Genomic DNA, 22,082 nt, shown 5'->3' with positions numbered 1-22,082 from the left:
GACATCATTTAGTCCATTTCCTTCTTTTTACAGATAAAGAAACTGAGGCCCAGAGAAGAGAAATGTTCCCTATCACCACAGAATAAGTTAATGGTAGTGCCATGTCTAACACTGAAACTACTTGACTCTTAGCTTGCACCTGAACTTTCAAGCTTGGGGGCCTTCCCTGCCTCTTGATCTTTAGTTTTTTTTTTTTAATATATTTCCCCCTTGTGATGATCTTTTTCATTTTGCCAGTTAGTCATGCTGAGCTACTCTTCAAGCACCTGGTATGTTTGAGCCTCATTACACATTCATGCTGAGTTTCCAGTAAAGTATTTTTAAACAGTTTCCTATGAACTACTGGATTTTTGAACTCTCTCTTTTAATTTTCACATCCTACTGCTAGTATTTTGTGAAAGTTCCTATTTTAAAATATCAAATAAATCACTGCATTAGAGATTTCTTGGGCTTTCTTGCCTAAGGGGCACTGGAACTTGACTCCGCTGTGATTACCATCACCTGCTGATTGCCCCTAGGAATTTGCATTTGTTCTTTTCTTTTCTCAGAACCAAGTTCAAGATGCTTTCCTTTTCTGGGGACTTAAAGAACTAGAAAATGTCATTTTTCTTTAAAGTGTTATCTTTACTTCTTGGTTCTAATGACATAGATGTTTGAATTCCAGACGCTCAGCTGTTACTCCTTGACTCCAGTTTGGAGTTTTCCTACATCATTTGCTATGTGTGTCCCAGCCTTCTCCTGACTAGGTATTCAGTGACGCTGTTTCATAATTTGTATTTCATTGTAAAAGCAGCAGGGTGCCAGTGAGACTTCTTGAACAGGGAGTGACTGGTTACCCATCCCTCATTAGCCTGTTCAATTCTCTACATTTGTATGCGAAGGCCCATCTTTAAATCAGCATCTGAGGAGACCCAGCTGTATGTATGCCCATATCCCTGAGAAAAGGCATGTGGTTCCCATCCAGGTACACAGACCTTTCTCAATTTAAGTTTCGGAGAAGCAAGAGAGTCTTTATGTTGTCATTCACGTAGAGCTAGAAGGGACCTTTGGCATGGTCTAGCTCAGTCCCTTCATCTAACAAATTCAACTCAAATTGATGAGCATTTGCCACGTCCCCATCATGTTGCTAGGTATATGAGAAAAAGACAAAAAAGTCCCTGCCCTTACTTAAGGAACTTACATTCTTCTGCATGAGAGTGGGGGTGAAGGTGAAGGATACAGCACGCGCGCACACACGTAGGGACAGCAGGGAAGGCTTCTTATATGAGGTAGTCATAGACTGAGCCTGAAGGAAGCTGGTACTTCTGAGAGGTAATGTCAGCAAAGTTTGTTCGAGGCTTAGAAAACAGCCTATGCAGAGTCCCAGGGACAGCTGGTAGACTGCTGAATTTGGGAAATAATCAATAGGCTGGTTTGGCAGTAATGTAACGTAGAGAGTGTAACGTAATTTGAAATAAGCCTGGAAAGGTGAGCTTCATTCAGTTTTTGAAGCTCTCTAAGTGCTGAGTTGAAGAATCATGGTTGAGATTGGTTATGTGGGGTAATGGAGAGAGAAAAATCAAGGTTGAGTCTGGGTTTGCAAATTCAGGTGACTGGAAGATACTGGTAGCCTGAACAGAACCGGGAAGTTTGAAGAAGGCTTTGAGTTGGGTTTAATCAGTCTCAGTCAGCAAGCATTGAGTTGGGTTTAATCAGTCTCAATCAGCAAGCATTTATTAAATGCTTCCTACCGTGTTTCCCCGATAATAAGACACTGTCTTATTATTTTTTTTTTTTGGACAGAAAAGCACCAGAGGGCTTATTTTCAGGGGAGGGCTTATTTTAATGAACATTGACAGCAATTTTAATAAACAGGTAAATGTGAACAAAAAAATGTACCTTTATTCAATAAGCAAATCACTGGGGAAGAACAGGATGACGCGCTCACTGCTGCAGCTCTGATTGGATGCAGCTCAGAGCGTGGCGTGCGTTTTGGGGGGGGCGGTGCATACAGAGGGTACCGTAATGTAGCATGTAGCGCAGGGGATCACCTTCACTACAGTAGCAATCTCAATAGGGCTTATTTTCGGGGGAGGGCTTATTTTAGAGGAATCTTACACAGTAAGGGGAGGGCTTATTTTCGGGATAGGTCTTATTATCAGGGAAACACGGTATGTGGCAGACACTAAGCACTGGGATTATTAATTAAGTGAAAAGAAGCATGATCCCTGCCCTCAAGGGGCTAACATTCTAAGGGAAAAGATAACACCTAAGAAGGAGAATAAAATGCTAGGGTAGAGAGGCATTGATATGCTGGGGCTTGATGTTGGGAAAGTCTTGTGAAAGGTCTTAAGCTTAGTCTGGAGGGAGAGGAAGGTTGGCTGGCCTGGACCACTTCCTAAAATGGAGACCCCAGGAGGAATTCACCAAGGGGAGAAGGAGTCTGGAGGTATGTTCTAGGATGAGACTTTAGATGCTCAGGGAAGGTTGTTGTTTTGTTTTATTTTTATTAAATTTTATATATTTTTTTCAATCAGCAAAAATCTTTCCTTTCCATCTCTACTTTCCAGTGAGAAAGAAAAAACTCATTACAAACATATATAGTTAACCAAAGCAAATTTCCATGTTATTTTTTTTTTTTCTTTTTTTTTGGGAGGGCAATTTGGGTTTAAGCGACTTGGCCAAGGTCACACGGTTAGCAAGTGTGTCAAGTGTCTGAGGCTGGATTTGAACTCAGGTCCTCCTGACTCCAGGGCCAGTGCTCTAATCAGTGTGCCACCTAGCCGCCCCAATTTCCATGTTCATTTATATCCAAAAAAAAAATTTCTCATTCTGCATTCTTTTAAAGTTGCTTATCTTTACAGTATTGTTGATGTTCTGTAAATTGTTCTCATGATCCTGTTAATTTCACTCTGCATCAGTTCATATAAATCTTCCCAGGTTTCTCTGAAATCATTATGTTCATTATTTCATAGAACACATTAGTATTCATCACATGTAAGATATCTTAAGTTGTTTGTCCATTCCCCAGATGCTACATACCTCCTCTGTTTCTAATTTTTTGCACCTTGCAGAAAGCTATAAATCTTTTTGTATATCCCTGTTTAAAGTTTTCTTTGTCTTAAAGCTAATTCCCTTCCTTAATGTAATATTCTAATTCCCACTTCTCCCCTTTTTTCATATGCCTGTTTGTGTGTATTTTTTCCTCCTTTGAGCAGTTCATATGAGAGTGAGATTCATGTTTCCACCTAGTCCCCCACTCCTTCCACCCAGATTATGTGAGATAATTTTTCCTAACCTTCCTCTCTTCTCTCTCTCCTTTGCATCCCTCATACCCCAGTGTTTTCATTTTTTTCCTCCCTTTCCTTTCTCCTTTTAAAAACATTAAGACATAACGGAATCACTCGCAGGTTTTCTGTCTAATTAAACTCCATTTATGACCTGAGATGACGATAGTGTTCAGAAGTGACATATATCATCTCCCCATATTAGAATGTAAGCGATATGTCTATATTTAGTATTATATTATATATATTATATATGTATATATTATATACATATATTAATATATATTATATGCATAATATATTAATATATTGTATATATTTATATTTAATCTCTTGTGGTTATTTTTCTTATTTGCCTTTTATCTTTCTCTTGACTCCTGTGTTTGCACTTCATAGTTTACATGTGATTGCTCTTTTTGTCAGGAATACTTGGAAGTTCTTTATTTAACTATAAATCCACCCCCCCCCCATATTATTATATTTGATTTTTTTCTGAACAAGTTATTCATGACTGTCTCAAAAGCAGGAGAAAACAGTATACAGGAGGGAGTGGTCAATATTGATCAGTAAGGGTGAGGACTGAAAGAAGAAAATTAGATTTACCCTTTAAGAGTTTGCTATCTCAAATGGAACAGTTTCATTTGAGTGGTTGGTTCACAAACTGTAATGCAACAGTTGAAAGGAAGTGAGAAGAGAAGTGGAAGCAATTAACAGCAGATGACTTTTCTGAGGTACCAGCTATGTCAGGGACCTTTCACCTGCTTTGCCACCCGGGTTGCCCCTGTGTTGTGGGGAGCTGGGGAGGTCTCAGGCAAAAAAAAGAAATGTTTTTGCAGGGCTCTTGTCTGTATAAACAATTTTATCTAAAAATGTGTCACAAACTTCTTGGGCTCATGTGAGATATACTGATTTTTTGACGAAGATTTAGAATAATTAGTTTACAACATTCACCTTTTCATTAGAAACATTATGATTTAAAACACTGAATTGTACAGAGCTAAAATGACTGTCCAAATCTGGAATACCACTCAACCATTTACATTGTTACAATTCCATGTAGTTTGTTGCAACTGCTGATTGGTTAAAAAATTACAATATTCTCCTTATTGATCTTTAGGCTTCTAGTCTTTTCTTTACTCCAGTCCATCTTTTATTCAACTGCTTGATTAATCCTCTTTAAATCTTCACTAATTAACTGCTGGCTGTCAATCAGTAAGCATTTATTAAGTGCCTATAAAGATTAAGTACTTGCTCAGATCTGGGAATACAAACAATGAAATAACTCCTGCTCTCAAGGAGTTTATGTTTTAATAACAGACGCCTTAGCCATACATTTAACTCCCTCTACAGTCACCCCTGCAATTAAAGTGTTGTTTCACGCTGCTCCCCACCAGCTAGCTCTGCACTCTAATCAGACTAGATTGTTCTCTGTTCCCTTCTATACATTCTGCCACTTTTCAGCCTTCTATACTTTTGTTCATATTCTCTATACCGGTATCTGTGTATATGTCATGGTTCCCGCTCCCTTTTAGGTTATAAACTCCTTTAGGCAAAATTGGCCTCCATTCATGACACAGAGATCTTGTACGTATAGTGAGTACTTAAAAGTGTTTGTTGAATTGGATACCTAAATTGAGTAGCAGTAGAAGTATGAGTTTTACCTTCCCAGATACCCTAGCATGAAAACTGTCCCCTGTTAAGCCAAAAGCTTCTTCCTCCCTGAATTTGTTGTTGTTGTTGTTGAGTATACTATACTCCAAGCATTTTGTTCAGTCATTTCAGTTATGTCCAACTCTTTTGACCCCATTTGGGAAAGATACTGGAATGGTTTGCCATTTCCTTGTCCAGGGTCACACAGCTAGTACATATCTGATGCCAGATTTGAACTCAGAAAGACAAGTCTTCCTGACTTCAGGACTGGGTCTCTAAGGTCTTTCTGACTTTAGGACAGTGCCACCTAGCTGCCCCTAAACATTTACTTACAGAGTAGTATGGCATAACCTTCTAAACCTCAGTGCATTGAAGATGTCGTCCCCTTAAGTGCTACTGTAGCTGTTGCTATTTCTTATCAGCTCTTAGCATCAGTCAGCTATGAAGTTTGTCCACACATTTTAATGCCTTTGTTACCTCTTTTTTTTTTCACTCCCACCACCATATTCTTTATGGTGAGGAATTGTGGTATAAACACTTAGAGTTGGCAACACTGCAAAAGGATTAGAAGACTCAGACATGCATAGCTTCCTTGAAGCAAGAGCAGCCATTTTTGTTGAGTTCTCTGCAAGTTCAAGGTCTGATATGTTTTTTGTAAGAGACAAATTTTACTTACTTTGCAAATATTTTACTTTAGGTACTACATGTGCTAAATTCATAAAATGATATTAAACAAACTTACAAGTTTTGGGGGTTTTTTATCTGCAGTAATATAAGAAATTTTGTAGCACCTAATAAAATTCATGATGCCCATAAGAACCATTGGCCTGCTATGCAGAGAACACTTTTCATAAAAGTATCCAGACAGTTCATTAGTAGGTGCTTAATGATGAAGAATTGTTTTCTATTTCTAAAAATTGGATGCTTCATAAATATGCCTGTATCATTTTTATTTCATCAAATCACTAGCAAATAAATTCTCTGTATATAGTTTTTCTTAGAGATAATGGAGTTGAACCTACTCACTTTACAAATGAAGACCAGAGAAGGAAATTGACATCCCCACAGCCACAAAGTTAGGGTTTGCAGAATAGTATAGTGGAAGAATCCTGTACTTAAGAGTCTGAACAAGGTGTGAATGCTGTCTTGTCCACATTTGGCCATTAGTTGTAGCATTTAATCTGAGTTTCACTACAGTGCTTGTTTTTTAAAAATATATATATTTTTATGTCATTTTCATTTTCAAAAAAATGCCCTTTCTTCTCCCCTTTCCAGAAAATCATCCTTTGTAATAAAGAATAAAAAATGCAATCAGTCAGCAAGCATTTAACACACAGTGCTAGCTGGAAAAACAGTCCTTACCCTGAAGGAAGATAACATTTTAAGGGGTCAACAACATGTAAATACTTAGGTGTATATAAGATGTAATCTCAGAGAGAAGGTACTGATGAGGGGATGGGGAGAAAATCCAGGAAAGACTTCCTCTAGAAGGTGGGCTTTGAGCTAATAAGGCTTGGAAGAAAGCCAGTGGAACAAAGATGGAGAGGTGAAGATGCCAAGCTTTCCAGGCCTGTGCAATAGACAACTCATGCTAAGTCATAGACTTAGGACCTGCAGTGTAATGCTCAAGGAACTCATACTAGGTCACTATTGCTGGATGGCAGATTTTGTGGAAGTGAGGGGGTAAGCTGTGAAAAACTTGGAAAGGTAGGAAGGGGCTAGATTATGAAGAGCTTTAAACGACAGCTGCTTAGAGGACTTCATATTTGAGACTATTTTCGCTTCTCCTATGTCAGTGTTTATTCATTTCATTTCTTTATAATGCCTATTGCTATTGGGAAGTTCTACAGAACTACCAAATATAAATAAATGGTTATTAATAAAGACATGATTTACACTTTTTTTCTGGAAATCACTAATAATTTATCATCGTATGTCATATTAGCTCATGGTGTCAAATGGATACTTTTAGTCACTGCTTTGCATGTGTGTCCATGGTCTTGTCAGTATACTTCAGTTTCCTCATCTCTAAAATGAGTGGTTGGGACTAGATTACCTCTGTGATCCCTTCTATCCTTAACATTCCAGAAAAAGAATCAGCATTTATTAAGCTTCTGCTATATACCATGCACTGTGTTCTGCAAATGTTGTCTCATTCTAAGACTGAGTTCTGGCATTCTATATTATGCGGTCCCTCCTGTGTCTTGACCTTCTGTAATGCATGCTCTATGCTCTAATTTTCTTTGATCTGTGGGACCATGAAGACACATCCACAGTTGGAGGCCAAAGAACAAGACAGCTCTTGTAGGAAACAATCAACTTTTCAAGTGTGAAATGGATCTTTTTTGTGACTGACAAAAGTAAATCACTTTTGAAAAAATGGCTGGAAACCAGTTACTTTATGCCCCGTGACAATTCTCAAAGATGGAAAGTCAAATGACATAAAGTCTTGCCTCTGGAGGCTGGGAAGCTGAACTGTTTCACTTTGGGGAAGTTGGTTCTCTTGTAAGAGAGCCAGTATTGTGTATTGGTTCTCTGTGTGTGAAAAGCCGATCACTGTGGGTTTGAGGAGAACTGACAGTGATCACCTTACTGACTAGTATCCAAAAATGAATGTGAGTTTACCTGCTTGGTAGGAGCTCTAGTAAATGGCCAGGGGCTACAGAGATAAAATTCTGGTATCTTAGGGATCCATTGACAAAAGAGGCACCAAATCATCTCATTAGCTCAAGTGTTTATAGAGTTGACATTTTTTCTGTTTTTTTATTTTGAGAACTTTCTTCAAAATAGAAAATCATCCCCAAGGGCTTCCTCTTTGTTTTAATGAGTCATCAAAATGTAGATTCACTGCATTCCTTCTCCAAATGGAGGCTCTCGTTGACATAAACAGTCTTCTCCCAACATCAGTGCTAAGAGCATGGGATCTTCATACACGGTTTTTCCAGTTTGGAGACCTCATTCATTCCACAGATATGTGAAAGGACCCCTGCTAGGATGTAGTAAATGAAATTTTATACATGCACATACACACACGCACATGCCCAGCAAATCTTAAAACACTTTGTAAATTCAGCTTTTTTATTTCTGTGAGAGTTTTTTTTAACTGTTGGCTTCCTTCTATGTGCTGACTGACTTTAGAAGGATACTAAGAACAAAACCAAACCACAAAAGGCACAAATTTATAATTTTAAAAATACAGCTTAGTCCCTAGACAGTTTGGAAAAAAAAAACTTCTACCATTTTCGTTTTTCTTCTTAAGATGAACCAACACTATCTACTAACTTGAATCTGAGACTTAGGGGACTTTAAAAGGGGAGCTTAGAACTTGAAGTGTAGGGGAGGAAGAACCACTGGATCTAGAGAACAGGGTCTAAGGATCTGCCCTAGCCCTTATGATCATGGCTGAGCCACATGTCATCTCCCCAAGTCGCATTTTCCTTCCCTCTCATTATAGATGGTTTACCTGCTTCCCAGAACTGTTGTGTTCAATATAAAATATAAAGTGCCAGGCACGTAACGCTTGCTGCTCTTGCCCCAAAATATATGATTCTTTGCACATGACAGGTTCTTATTAAACATTTGCACTGAACTGCTGATCATAGGCACATCTACCCAGAGCTGAGTTTTGGGCAGAGACTGGGGCTAGAGAACTTCATATTCTGTGCTAGATGAGGTCTTTCTCTAACATTATGGACAGGAGAGAGGCTGCATATGAAGGCAATAGAGAGCCATCCTTTAAGCCAGAAAGACCTGGCTTCAAGTTCTGTCCTTGACACTTACTGGCACTGTGACTGTGGGAAAATCACCCTCTCAGTGCTCTGAGCAGCTCTCTGGGACTGTATAGAAGTTTGATAGAGGGAATTTCCTCACTTGTGAATATACTACACCAATGAAATTACAGGTCTAGTCCCTATCCCTATTAGTAGAGATTTGTAGGAATATTTTTTTTAAAAATTTAAGGGAGAAAAACCTGGTCAGGTTGAAGAAGACAAGCAGAATAGAATAGCAATAATCTACAAGTATTTATCCAAATTAATCTTGCATTTACTTAGCTACCTACATGTTTTATTTTCTTTAGAATATAAACTCCTTGGGGCGGCTAGGTGCCATAGTAAATGGAGCACTGGCCCTGGAATCAGGAGGACCTGAGTTCAAATCTGGCCTCAGACACAACACAAAAACTAGCCGTGTGACCTTGGGCAAGTCACTTAACCCCAACTGCTCTCCAAAAAGCAAAAAAATAAAAATAAATATAGAATATAAACTCCTTGAAATTGGGAATGAGGTTTGTTTTGAGGTTTTTAAAATTTTTTTTGTTTTTTGTTTTGGGAATACCCCTGCCTAGCATAATGCTGTGTATATAGTAGCCTTAATAAATGTTGTGTTGAATGGAATTCAGTTTCTGTCTATTCGGTTTAACTGTGTCAAGGAATTACTTAACCAGAGAGAAGATGCTCACCCCAAAAAACTAGCATTAGTTTTTACTGTGCTAACACTTAATAAACATCAAAGAAAAAAAGGGACTTGTTGAGACTGAGAAAATAACTTGTTTTTTCCTCCCTTATTAGATTGAGAGACGGCTTGACACAGTGCGGTCAGTGTGCCATCATTCCCACAAGCGCCTCTTAGCATGTTTCCAAGGCCAGTTTGGCACAGATGTGGATAAGCGACATGTAAGTATTTGACCTTTTGGAGATGTGTGTTTGCTTTCATCTCTGGCTTTCTCTTTCCTCTTGATCAGGTGCCTTGCCCCCAAGTCCGTACAGCTCTAGAATAGAATGGGTGGAGCTACCCCACATGTTACTGTTTCTGGCCAGTAAGAAGCTTGAGACATGACCCTTTACCAGCAATAACATTACTTTGCTGACAGCACTGCTGTGTCCTGAGCCCCACTCACTTGCATTGTTTCCTTCCTAGTCAGTGATAGGTGTTTTGAAAGACTGGGTTAGCATTTGTCATGGACAGAAAAGAATGGACTTATTCAATTCAGAGCACCCTGGAGTTCCCACGCGACACCAGCCGAGCACAGAGGTTGCTTTCATTCCCTTGCATTGTAATCCATCTGGCAGTTCTACCCCTTACTTTATAAGTTCTTAGATTATATATGAACATTTAATCTTATGAGCCTAATTAGCCTTCCAGTAATTGTCATTTGTACATGGGAAGGTTGATTGAAGCATCGTAGAACATTAGAGCTAGAGGTCACCCAAGATAATCCAGTCTAGTGGTGTCAAATAGAAACAGGGTCACTGAACTGTATACAAGGATCCCTGCAGGTTGTCTTTGTTCTGTTGTGTTTTTTTATCGATTTTGTTAACTCTTTCCCAATTACATTTTACCTGGCTGGGGTGAGGGGTGTAGGTGGGACGTTTTTGACACCTCTGACCTAGTCCAACTGAACTTTCACAAGCTCAGAGAATGTCGGGGCCTGAAGGGAACCATAGAACAAAGAATGTCTGAACTAGAAAGGTGCTTAGATCTAGAATGTTAATGCTAGAAACAGCCTTGGAACACAGAATATACAGTATTAGAGAGGGAAGGGACCTTCAGCTTGATGATAGGTCAAAGAATTTAGAGGTAGAAGGGACCAAAGAGGTTGTATAGGCCAGTACACTCATTTTCTTTTTTTTTTTTTTAATTTCTTTTTAGTTTTCAACATTCATTTCCCAAAGATTTTGAGTTACAGATTTTCTTCCCATCTCTTCCCTGTCCCCTACCCCAAGATGGCAAGCATACTGAATACCCCTCCCCCCAATCTGCCCTCTCTTAAACCTCCCAATGCCCCTCGCCTTACTTTCTTGTAGGGCAAGATGGATTCCTATACCTCATTGCCTGTCTGACTTATTTCCTGGCCAATGCACTCATTTTCAAGAATTCTCAGAACATGTTAGAGCTGGAAGGGGAACCATAGGATGTCAGAACTGGTAGCAACTTGACACATAAGATGTTAATGTTAAAAATGGTGTTAGAATATAAAATATAAAAAGTCTTCATCATCATAATCACGTTTCTATAGCATCTTAAGGTTTGCAGAGCCCCATGGATAGAATATTTGCTGCATGTAACAACCCTTTGAATTAGGTAAGGTTATAGTTATTTTCAGTCTAGAGAAAACTGAGGCGAAGAGTGCTTAAGTATGTCTCTCGCTCCGGGTCACAGCTGATAAGTCCTCGAGGCAAGCAAGATTCAAGCTCAGGGCTGACTCAGTCCAGCCCTCAATCCCCAGTTAACCAGCTGAATAAAAGAAGAGGAGATAGCATGCAGACTACTTGCATCCTTCCTTACTTAAATGCCACAGGAAAGATAGCACGATGGCCAGGAAAACTTGACAGCAGTTTCCCTTGGATCAGCTGCTTCCCATGTCCAGGAAATGGAAATATGAAATAAAAGCTATAGCACCAGTCTATTCTGTTCAAATAAATCAGTCAGAATTTAACAGTCTGGCAAGAAAGGAAGTGTAGTATAGTAGAAATAGCACTTGGAATATAGAAACATGGATTCATGCTTGGGCTCTATCATCTACTACCTTTATGGTCTTAGGGAAATCTCTGATCCTTTGCTTCTTTATCTATAAAATGGGGATACTGATGTGTGCTCTGCCTGCCTCATAGGGCTATTGAATATCATAGAAAATAATGAATATGAAAGTAAGTAGCACAAAAGAGTCGCATAAACCAAGGACCTGGGTTGCCATTGGTACAAACCTTCTATTACTAATGCTTATAGCAAAGCTGCTCTGCCTTCATTAGCAATTTATTGAGTTGCTGTGGCCAAGAACCTTCACCCCTGGATGGCCTACCTTGTGGTAAGAACCTCTCTGAATATAGAGAGCCACAGGTCAGGCCAGAGTTTGTTCTCAGCTGACACAGGCTTCAGCTATCCGAGCTTGCCCCGACTCTGGGAGGAAATTCAGAGCAGGACTTTAGGAGGTCTTTGAGTATCTTAATAACCATGATGTATTATAATGTTTTTAACAGGTAACAATAGCTATATAAACAAAACTGTCTTTGGACTCTCTTCTTTAATCTTACAGATTAATCCAGTTTTAACAAACACTTGCATTTTATTTATTTTATTTATTTGCACTGAGGATAGAAAAACGGCAAGGCTAAGATCTTGAGGATACATATATAATGTATATGAAGTAAAATGTATTGTGGTCATAGGAGAGACCCAGACAACGTTCCATAAGAAAATTTGGAAAGAGAAGAAATCACTTTCAGTCGAGGGGTTGATTGTTGTTCTGTGCTCTTGAAGAGGCCCGAAATGGCATCGCTGTGCTACAGTCAAGTTTCAGTGTCAGACTGTGACTGGTCAGACCAGTACGAGCTCGAAGTGTTCTACCACAGGTCGGGCACAAGCAATCCATGTGAACATTTGGGATGGGTACTCTATATTTGCACATCCTGTATTTCCTTTTAACCTTCTCTGATGTGGGCACGCCATGCTGAGCGGTCCTGTGCCAGTGTCTCCCATGTCACATAATCAGTTCCAAAGTTCTTAAGAGAGACCTTGAGAGTATTCTTGTATTGCTTCTTCTCACCATCGTGTGAATGCTTGCCCTGTGTGAGTTCTCCATAAAGCAGTCTTTTTGGTAAGCATATGTTTTGCATTCACACAGGGCGGCAAGGTGGCACAGCAAATAGAGTGCCAGGCTTGGAGTCAGGAAGACTCATCCTTCAAATCTGGCCTCAGTCATTTATTTATTAGCTCTGTGGCCCTAAGCAAGTTTAGGGGTAGAATATTAGACTCGGAGGAATATGTGGAGACAGTGTCTTCTGAGCCAGGCCAGGACTAATTTCAGCAGATAGAAATGTAGAGAAAACTAGGCTTGGAGGTTTGGGGGAGGGCAATGAGGGAAGGGCACAGAGTTGGGAAAAGGAAAGTTGATTCTAGAAAATAATACCTAGTAGGTTAATATGGCTAGCATGCAGAGTTTATGAAATCAGACTGGAAATAGACGTTGGAGCTTACTTGTGAAGGGCCTTAAAAACCAGGTAAAGGAATTGATATTTTATCTTCTGAGCAATAAGGAGCCATTGAGGGATTCTGAGTCGAGAAGTAGCATGGTCAGACTTGTGTATTAGGGAGCTTGTTTTGGCAGCTACCTGTAAAATGGATTAAAGGAGATTAAGACTGGAGGCAGAGAGACGAGTGAGGAGTTCGTTACATTAGTACAAATTGGAGGTGAAGAGAGTTGAAGACTAGGGTACTTTCAGTGGAAATGAGAAAGAGAATGTGAATTCAAGAGAGATCTTGGAGGTAGGCAGGACTAGTTGAATGAGGAGGGTTGGACAGGGAGAAGAGTCAATGTAAGCTTCAAGCCTGGATGACTGGGAGATTGGATCCTAAGATTTTCTTCCTGATTATATAGATGGTAGGAGCCTAGAATACTCAGAGATGGCTTCCTGGAGTAGGTTGGACTTGAGAAAATGCTTTGAAGAATGACTAGGCTTTAAGGTTGGGGAATTTAAACTATTACACTAACTAAATTAGTGTATGATTATTAAAAAAAATTCTTCATTTTGTGTATAAACTCTTTAAGTCAGAGGTTCTTAATTTGAGGTCTGTGTACTTGTTGATTTAATATTTTGATAATTGAATTTCAATATATTTAGTTTCCTTTGTAATCCTGTATATTTTGTGCATTTGAAGACATTATTCCTAGAAGGGGTCCCTAGGCTTCGCCATTCCCAAAGAGGTCCATGGCATAAAGATCAAGAGGCTCTACTTTAAATTCGTTTCTACTTATTCGGCAAAGTTTTATTAAGCAATTACTTCCTGCTGTGTAATTGTGCTAGAAGATAAATTATCATTCCTATGACAGCTTACAATCTCGTATTAGAGTACAAATTAGAACATGATGAATGAGTAAGAGAAATATGAAGTTGTGTGAAATATGAAGTTGTGTGAAATCAGGGGAGAGGAAGATGACACTTCTGGTAATGAGGGCAGAATTTATGGAGATAGTGACATTTGAACTGTACCTTGAAGGCTATCAACACTGTTTACCAGGGACAAGTCACTTTAACCTTTCTCAGTCTCATTCCCTCTTGGGAATTAATAATATTGGTGCTGCATACCTGGTGTTGTTTTGGAAAGTATTTGTTTTTAGAAGGTGCTTTCTAGCCTTAAAAACTAGAAATAGAATTTATTCATATTGATCATTTTCATACTCTTATTGCTAATAAGTAATAGTAATAATAGGCAGGGATGGATAAGACCCACCAAAGAGAGAAACATAGAAATTTATCTGAAAACCAAGTATTCTTGTTCAAAAGCATTAGCTTTGCTTGTGTACATATAATGGAAGCAGAGTAGGGTTGAAGAAGCCCTGAACTTGGGGTCAGGAGCCCTGGCTTCTAGCCCCATCTCTAACACTTATTAGCCCTTAGACCTTGTACAATTCACTTCTCTTTGAGACTCAGTTTTCTTAAGTAAAATATAAGGATTGGATTATATGGTCTCGAGAGTCTTAACCTTAGACTTCCTATAGCTTTAACACCATGCTTTATTCTAGTGGCTTTTCATTTAGCCCTAAAATTCTGTGGTGTGGAATCTCTTTAAGTATGAAAGTATATCAGGAGTAGGGAAAAGATCAGACAGCTTAGTGAAAGTGCCTTCTGAACCTTTTTAGAGGCTGAATGTGAAGCTCTGCTTATAACATTGGCTTGCTATATTGATTAGTTTTACTGGAACAATTCTTCTTTGTTTTTTTTTATCCTTTGTCCCTCTGTGTGGGGAAGGAAGGGAACATCATATTTGGAAGAGAAGGCGATATAAAAACAAAACATCAGTTAATTTTAAACAAAAACAACAAAATGGTGCTGAATTATAATGAAGCAAAAATATGCCTTCTGCTTTACAGAAAAAGCTCCCGTTGACTGCCCTTGCTCAGAATATGCAGGAAGCATCTACCCAGCTTGAAGACTCTCTTTTGGGGTAAGCATTCACATGATTCTGAAAAATGTGGTTCCATGAAGGAAATAGAACTGCACATGAATTGCCGCTGTCTGTGCAAATAGAAGAGAGTGTTGGCATGATTGTGTGACTGTTGGAACATAAGAGGTATAATTTGCTAGTCTAGGAGCATGAGTTGAACAGCAAGGACAAGAAGAGGTGACTTCATGCTGTGGGAGAGGGTCATACTAGAGAATGCTGGCAAGAAGGGGCGCAGCCAGCCCAGGACATTGGCTCATCTGAGAGCACTCTTGGAAAGATCACAGGGCTTGGAGTGCTGTGTGACTGTGTGCAAGTCATGTAATCTCTCTGAGCTTCACTTTATCTGCAAAATGAAATTATAATGCTTAGCTCACCAGGGACATTGTTGTAAGGAAAATTCATAAATGTGAGCTGCGATTCCTGCTGAACTATGAGGAAGAGCTGGCCAGAGAATCTGAGGGGTTTCTTTCCTTCCACTGGGGGCACATTGGAGGGGGAACAATTTTTTTTTAAGCTGACAAGTCAGTTTTGGTGGTTTTTTTTTGTTTTTACATACACATATATACATATACATATATGTAGCCTTTTGGAGGGCAATTGGGATTAAGTAACTTGTGCAAGGTTACACGGCTAGGTTTTGTGTGTGTGCGGGGGTTAAGTGTCTGAGGCCAAAACCGAACTCGGATCCTTCTGACTCCAAGGCCGGCGTTTTACTCAGTGCGCCACCTAGCCTCCCGAGGGATAACAGTTTTAACAAATAAAAGTGATCCCATGTCCACAGCTGGCAAAACATTAAAACCATCATTTCTAACAGTGTGTATTGTTCATTGAGTCCACCTCTTCCAAGGGTGCCTCCTGCCAAACCCTCCCCTCCTCTGCTCTGCTGATTGGATTAATTTTGATTGGTATTATACTCAGCTCATGGTTGGATACATACTAAAGATTTGTTACTTTGAAAATAAGTTTTCCTTGCTGTGGATTCATGATGCTATTGTAGTGGCCTCTAGTTCACTAGATGGAGGAATATTACAGCATTCTCCAAACAGAATGACTTTTAGTCCACTCTGTCTGAAAAACAGGTATCTGCTGCCTGGACTTTGTCCTGTAGGATGGAGGCAGACATTGGGAGGGGTCAAAGAAAGACTCGGTGACCAGCTCTTGTCATCCTGAAAAGTTAGGAATTGTTGGGGCAGCGAAAGAAGCCCACATTCCTCCAGCCTGAATGTTTTCATCCCTTGGTCTGCTGCATACAGTTGAGGGACATCATCAGCATAGTTTGGGCTTGTCCATCAGCTTAGTTCAGGATTAAAGTGCCAAGTTATAACCCCTGATGAAAGGACTGCTGACCTATCCTCATGTTCCACTTGTCATCATGTTCCATTTGCCCTTAAAGTTCTTCACTTTTTGGTTTCCAAGTTCACCTTCCTTGGATTCTCTAGTTAAGATCATGCCACTCTATAGACCCCCTGTATCACCAGCTTGACTGATGGCCATGTCTTTGACCCTTGGAAATTCTGTCCAGTCTCTTCAGCCTGTAATAAAGTTCTCATTGAGAAGTTTGTACTTCTTTCCATGACCTCATGGCCATCGTGTCTGTTTTCCCTGTCATCCTCAGTCTCTTTTTCCTGGAACTTCCTTCATGTCCCTTGCACAAGATGCTCCATCTCTTGACTCTGGCCATTTTCTTTTTTTTTTTTTTATGCTTTATTCACTTCTGATTTACATTATTCGTTCCTGCCCAATTTTGAATTACAAATTTTCTCCCTGTTTTTCCCCCACCCATCCCCCCAAAACAGCAGTCCCACAGGACATCCCCACCTCCGATCCGCTCTCTCCCATATTTTCTCCCATACCTGTTTCGACTTTTCCAGTGGATCTCTATGCTTCAGTGCCTGTATATCTTATTTCTTAATTACATGTAAGATAGTATTAATAATAGTATATATATATACATATATGCACACACATATATACATATATATTTGAATATTTGATTTTAAAACTTTCAATTCCAGATTCATTCCCTTCCCCCACTGCCACCCACCCCCACTGGGAAGACAAGCAGTTCAGTATAGGTTGTACATGTGTGGCTAATGCAAAACAATAACATAATAGATATATTGTAAAAGACTGACTATATTTCCCTCCCTCCTATCCCACCTCCCACTTGTTCTATTCTCTACTTTGATCCTGTCCCTTTTCAAAAGTGGGTGCTTCCAACTTCCCTCCCCCCCAGCCTGTCCTCCCTTCTATCATCCCCCCTCTCATCCCCTTCACCCCCTATTCTCCTGGAGGGTGAGATACCCTATTTAGTGTGTATTTCACTCCCTCCTCAAGCCAGATGCAATGGGAATAAGGTTGACCCATTCCCTTTTGCCTTCCTATTCTTCCCCTCCATTGTAACCATTTTCCCTTGCCTCTTCTGTATGAGATAGTTTGCCCCAATCTGTCTCTCCCCATCTCCTCTCACCTCTTAATTTAACCTTTTAAGTATCATCCCTTCCTGTTAAATGGTCCTGTGCCCTCTATCTATGTATACCTGTAAACATATATACACACATTCACATGTATTCATATGCCCATATACACTCATATATAGACATATATATATATTTCTAATCCCTTCAACTACTGAGAAAAGTTTCATAAGTTACAATTATTGTTTTTCCATGTAGGAATGTTAATAGTTCAACTTTGATAAGTTCCTTATGATTTCTTTTCTCTGTTTACCTTCTCATGCTTCTCTTGCTTCTTGTATCTGAATGTCAAATTTTCTATTCAACTCTGGTTTTTTCAGCAAGAATGCTTGAAAGTCCTCTATTCCACTGAATGACCATATTTTCCCCTGAAACATGATACTCAGTTTTGCTGGGTAGGTGACTCTTGGTTTTAATTCCAGCTCCCTTGACCTCTGGAATATCACATTCCAAGCCCTTCGATCTCTCAGTGTAGAAGCTGCCAGATCCTGGGTTATTCTGATTGTGTTTCCACAATATTCAAATTGTTTCTTCCTGACTGCTTGTAATATTCTCTCCTTAATCTGGGAATTCCAGAACCTGGCTATAATATTCCTTGGAGTTTTCTTTTTGGGATCTTTTTCAGGTCATTGGTGGATTCTTTCAACCTCTATTTTGCCCTCTGGTACTAAAACATCAGGGCAGTTTTCTTTGAGGACTTCCTGGAGGATGATTTCTAGGTTCTTAGTTTGGTCATGGCTTTCAGGTAGTCCAATAATTTTTAAATTATCTCTCCTGGATCTATTTTTCAGGTCAGTGTTTTTTCCCATGAGATATTTCACATTGCCTTCTATTCTTTCATTTGTTTGGATCTGTTTAACAGCATCTTGATTTCTCATAAAGTCATTAGCTTCCATTTGCTCCAGTCTAATTCTGAAGCCATGATTCTCCTCATTGAGCTTTTGAGATTCTTTTTCCATCTGGCAAATTCGACTTTTTAAGGCATTCTTCTCCTCATTGCCTTTTTGAGCCTCCTTTGCCATTTGAGTCAGTCTGTTTTTTAAGGTATTATTTTCTTCAGTCAGGCTGTTGACTCTCATTTCATAATTTTCTTGCATAGTTCTCATTTCTCTTCCCAATTTTTCCTCCACTTCTCTTATCTGCTTCTTAAGGTCCTCTATGGCCTGTAACCAGCTTATATTTTCCTTTGAAGCTTTTGGTGCAGGAGTTCTGACTTCACTGTTTTCCTCCTGTTCCATGCTTTGCTCCTTCTTGTCCCCAAAATAGGAGTGTAATGTTGGAATCTTCTGTCTGCTTTGTTTCCTTTGCCTGCTCATTTTGCCACTCAATTATTTGACTTTTGGGCTTTTTGCCACAGTGACTCTGCCACCAGACAGGGGAGTTTTCGTCCCAAACGCTGGGGTTTTCTCAGTTGCCGGAAGCATTAGATGGGTGCCCTCTCTGAGGTCTCCACACGCTCTGGCAAGCTGTACACACACCCCAGGACCTCCACCCTAGACTGCAATCCAGATCCAAGAAGGTTAAAGCAAGATTGATTACCCCTCAGACTGGTGCTTGGTCCCCCTACACTCTGCAGGCCAGGAGCTGAAGCTGCCACGTAGCGCTGGCTGGCTGTGCTGGCATCTCAGTGGTTTCTCGCGGGGGGGTGGGGGTGAGGAAGCCACACGCACTCCCACTTACTGGGTCCCAAAATCCAGACTGCACTGGCCTCTCACCTTGTCCTTCGCACCTATGTATTGATAAATCTGGAAAAGGCCACAGCCCTCTGGCAGGTGGCTGGTCAGGCCCGCCCTGGGGCTAAAGCCTGGGCATGGGGCTGGGTTCGGCTCCCAGAGCACTGCGCTGGCCGATTCCTGCCGGCCTGCTGGGCTATCCTCAGCGGGAGGTTAGCTTCTCTGTGTCATTTTGTGGGTTCTGCAGCTCCAAAGTTTGTTTAGAGTCCCCTTTTTACATGGATTGGGGAAGGTGGAAGCTGGAGCCAAGGGAAGGTCGTGCTTCTACTCTGCCATCTTGGCTCCGCCCCTGACTCTGGCCATTTTCACTGGCTGTCCCCCATGCCTGGAACGCTCTCTGTTCATCTCTACCTCCTCACTTCCCTGGATTCCTTCAAGTCTCACTCAGCCAAATTTCCATCTTCTGCAACAAACTTTCCCCAATCTCTTACTGCCTGGTGCCTCTGTTGATTATCTCCAGTTTATCCTGTTTATACATAGTTTTATACATGTTATCTCCCCCATTAGACTATAAACTCCTTGAGAGCAGGGATTTTTTTTTATTCTCAGAACTTTTTTATTCCCAGAACACCTAGCATATATACAGTAGATGCTTAATAAATGCTAGTTGACTGACCACCTTTTCCTCTCTCACCACCCTCCAATTTATTTTTCCTTTTCCATTCCTATTTTTCCTCTCCTTTGGACGTATTTCCTAGGTGCCCCCTGTTCATCATCTATTTCTTCTGCAGTAGCTTTTTCATCATTCTCAGTCCAAATGGGATTATATTTCCTTACACTATTTGCTTCCTGGCTGAACAGTATACATCTGCGTTTTCAAAGCTACTCAGCAAGGAGACTGGGAGGCATCTAGAGGCTTTGGTCCAGTCAGCCCAATGTTGCCCACAGATGGTAGCATCTGGAGAGCCTCACCATCTAGAGAGAATTCTTCTTCCATAGGCATGTCCGGGAAAATGGTGAACACCTTCGGCAAATGTTTGTTTTCCTCTTTTATGCCTCATTTAACATCAGTCATTGAACAAAGTTACTTCTCTGGTTGCACCTCTCATGAAATCTTGCTTGATCTTCAGATGCATGGCAGACACCTTGCTTTAAGGTGTCATTTTGCTCCAACAAATTTGTGTTTGTGTGTGTGTTTATACATACACATATATACGTACGTACATACATACATACAGACACACACACATGTTATTGCATTCTAAGTCAAGTTAAGAAGCATTTATTGAGTATGTGATATATGCCAGCACTCCAACTAAATACTAGGGATGACAGAAAGGCAAAATCAGTAAGCATATAGGTCTTTATTCTCTGCCACCTCTCAGTAAGTTATATAACTATGAAGATATGGACTACTAAAGTCAATAGGTTGCAAAAGCCAGCCCAATCATATTTTTGTCAAATATAGCCTTAATTTGTGTATATATATATATATATATATTATGTCATCACCACAAATATTTTTGTAGAGCTTAGAAATACGGGTTGGCCATTACTGATTTGTGTAGTCTCTTTTGTGGTTGTTGTTATAAAACTGTTCATGATTTTTTTTTATTCTTTTAACATAACCTCTTTGAAGTGTCTTTAACATAGATTCTTGCCTTTAACATTTTGTTACCTCTGGTGCAGTATCTTCTGTTTCTTCCCAAGAACCATCCCTTATCACAAAGAAAAATGTCACCAAAAAAAAGGCAAAACCACCTGTGTGAAATACTCAGCAACTGTAGCTACCAAGAGGAAGAGATGGTCCAGCTGTTTTTCTGAATTTCATTTTCTTGTATGATTTCGGCTTCCTTATGTATTAAATGGACTACAGCAGTATTAGGTCCAAATGTGGTAGTTCAGCTGCTATCTGTGATGAGAATTGTTCATTCTCTTCAGTTTCACTTCTCTTTGTTTTTCCAGTTTCATTTATCAGTACTTTTAGGATGATCTAGTTTATTGGCTGGGTCTCATACCAAGTCATCTGCTCTCACTTCCACTGCTTTTCATTTTTTTTTTTTGAGAAATGATATTACATGTAATTTTCTATCATCATCTTTTGTAATGTTTAGCAAATGAGCTTGTACCCTAAATTGTTGTTGCTTTTGACCACTGTATTTCTTTGCTTAACAAGGAGATTATGTTTACTGGCCAAAGTGGTTTGGACTTATTTTTTTACTTCCTCATTGGGGTACTTGTTTTGAGTAAGTTAAGCTTCTCTAAGAAATGTTAGCAATGAGTCAGAAGTTACTTTTGCTCATTTTCAGGGTCAGCAGCTTGTTTGGGTTAGGTTTGAGCTATTATCATTGCATGCAATGTCTTACCTTCTTTCTTTTAGCTTGATGTTAATGTAGACCTTTGCTGTAACCATACTAATAGCTGTAGATATCATTAGTAACACATTGCTTCTTACATGTTAAGATATAAATACCATTTTAAATATTTAGTATTCACCATGTCTGATCTTCCAACTACCTTCTTAAAGAAATTGTGTGTGTGTGTGTGTGTGTGTGTGTGTAAAATATGGCTTTTGATTCTCCGTAAGCTTCTGATCTTATTTCTTTGTCCTGAATCATAGTTTCCAGTTTTTTTACTTTTATTTTTTTCTGTGCCCATATTTTCATGAAAGTCACGGCATATCATGGTACATGTTAAACCCTGGATTTAGAAAATCTTGTTAAGTTCTTCATAGAATTGAGGGAGCAGCATGTTACAAGGAAATGCAAAGTGAATTTGAAGTCAGAAGATTGCAGGGAGCAATTTAACAAAACTAATCAATACATCTGCTCAGTCTGATAACAGTATATGTAGTGCTCCACACCCATAGTCACCCACTTCTGAAGAGAAGAAAAGATGCATTTTCTTTTCTTTGGAGCCAGATTTGGTTAAAGTTAGATAGCAGTGGGTTTCCTTTTATATTTGTTCTTTTCATTTACATTGCAGTCTTTGTATTTTGTTTTATGGAGCATGTTGTTAACAGTGATATTCATCTGTGTAACTTATTAGTGGCACTTAGTTTCTTAATGGCTTTT

The 22,082-nt window shown here is 39.6% G+C and overlaps 1 protein-coding gene across 7 annotated transcripts in view; it reads left to right on the top strand.

The window, feature by feature from the left end:
- The window catches only part of ARHGAP17 (Rho GTPase activating protein 17), a 127,644-nt gene that overhangs the window by 65,268 nt on the left and 40,294 nt on the right, over positions 1-22,082 (top strand). For all 7 annotated transcript variants that reach the window (XM_069106254.1, XM_069106223.1, XM_069106234.1 and 4 more), the window contains exons 3-4: positions 9,485-9,589; positions 14,785-14,858. In XM_069106254.1, coding sequence (XP_068962355.1) covers positions 9,485-9,589; positions 14,785-14,858 — 179 coding nt within the window. The remainder of the gene's footprint in view (positions 1-9,484; positions 9,590-14,784; positions 14,859-22,082) is intronic.

This window comes from Petaurus breviceps, unplaced genomic scaffold (assembly GCF_028583685.1).
Source record: "Petaurus breviceps papuanus isolate PSGF00001 unplaced genomic scaffold, PetGlider_PUasm1.0 138, whole genome shotgun sequence".
Lineage (NCBI taxonomy): Eukaryota > Metazoa > Chordata > Mammalia > Diprotodontia > Petauridae > Petaurus > Petaurus breviceps.
Note: the sequence above shows the minus strand (reverse complement) of the source record. Positions and strands in the feature narration are given on the sequence as shown.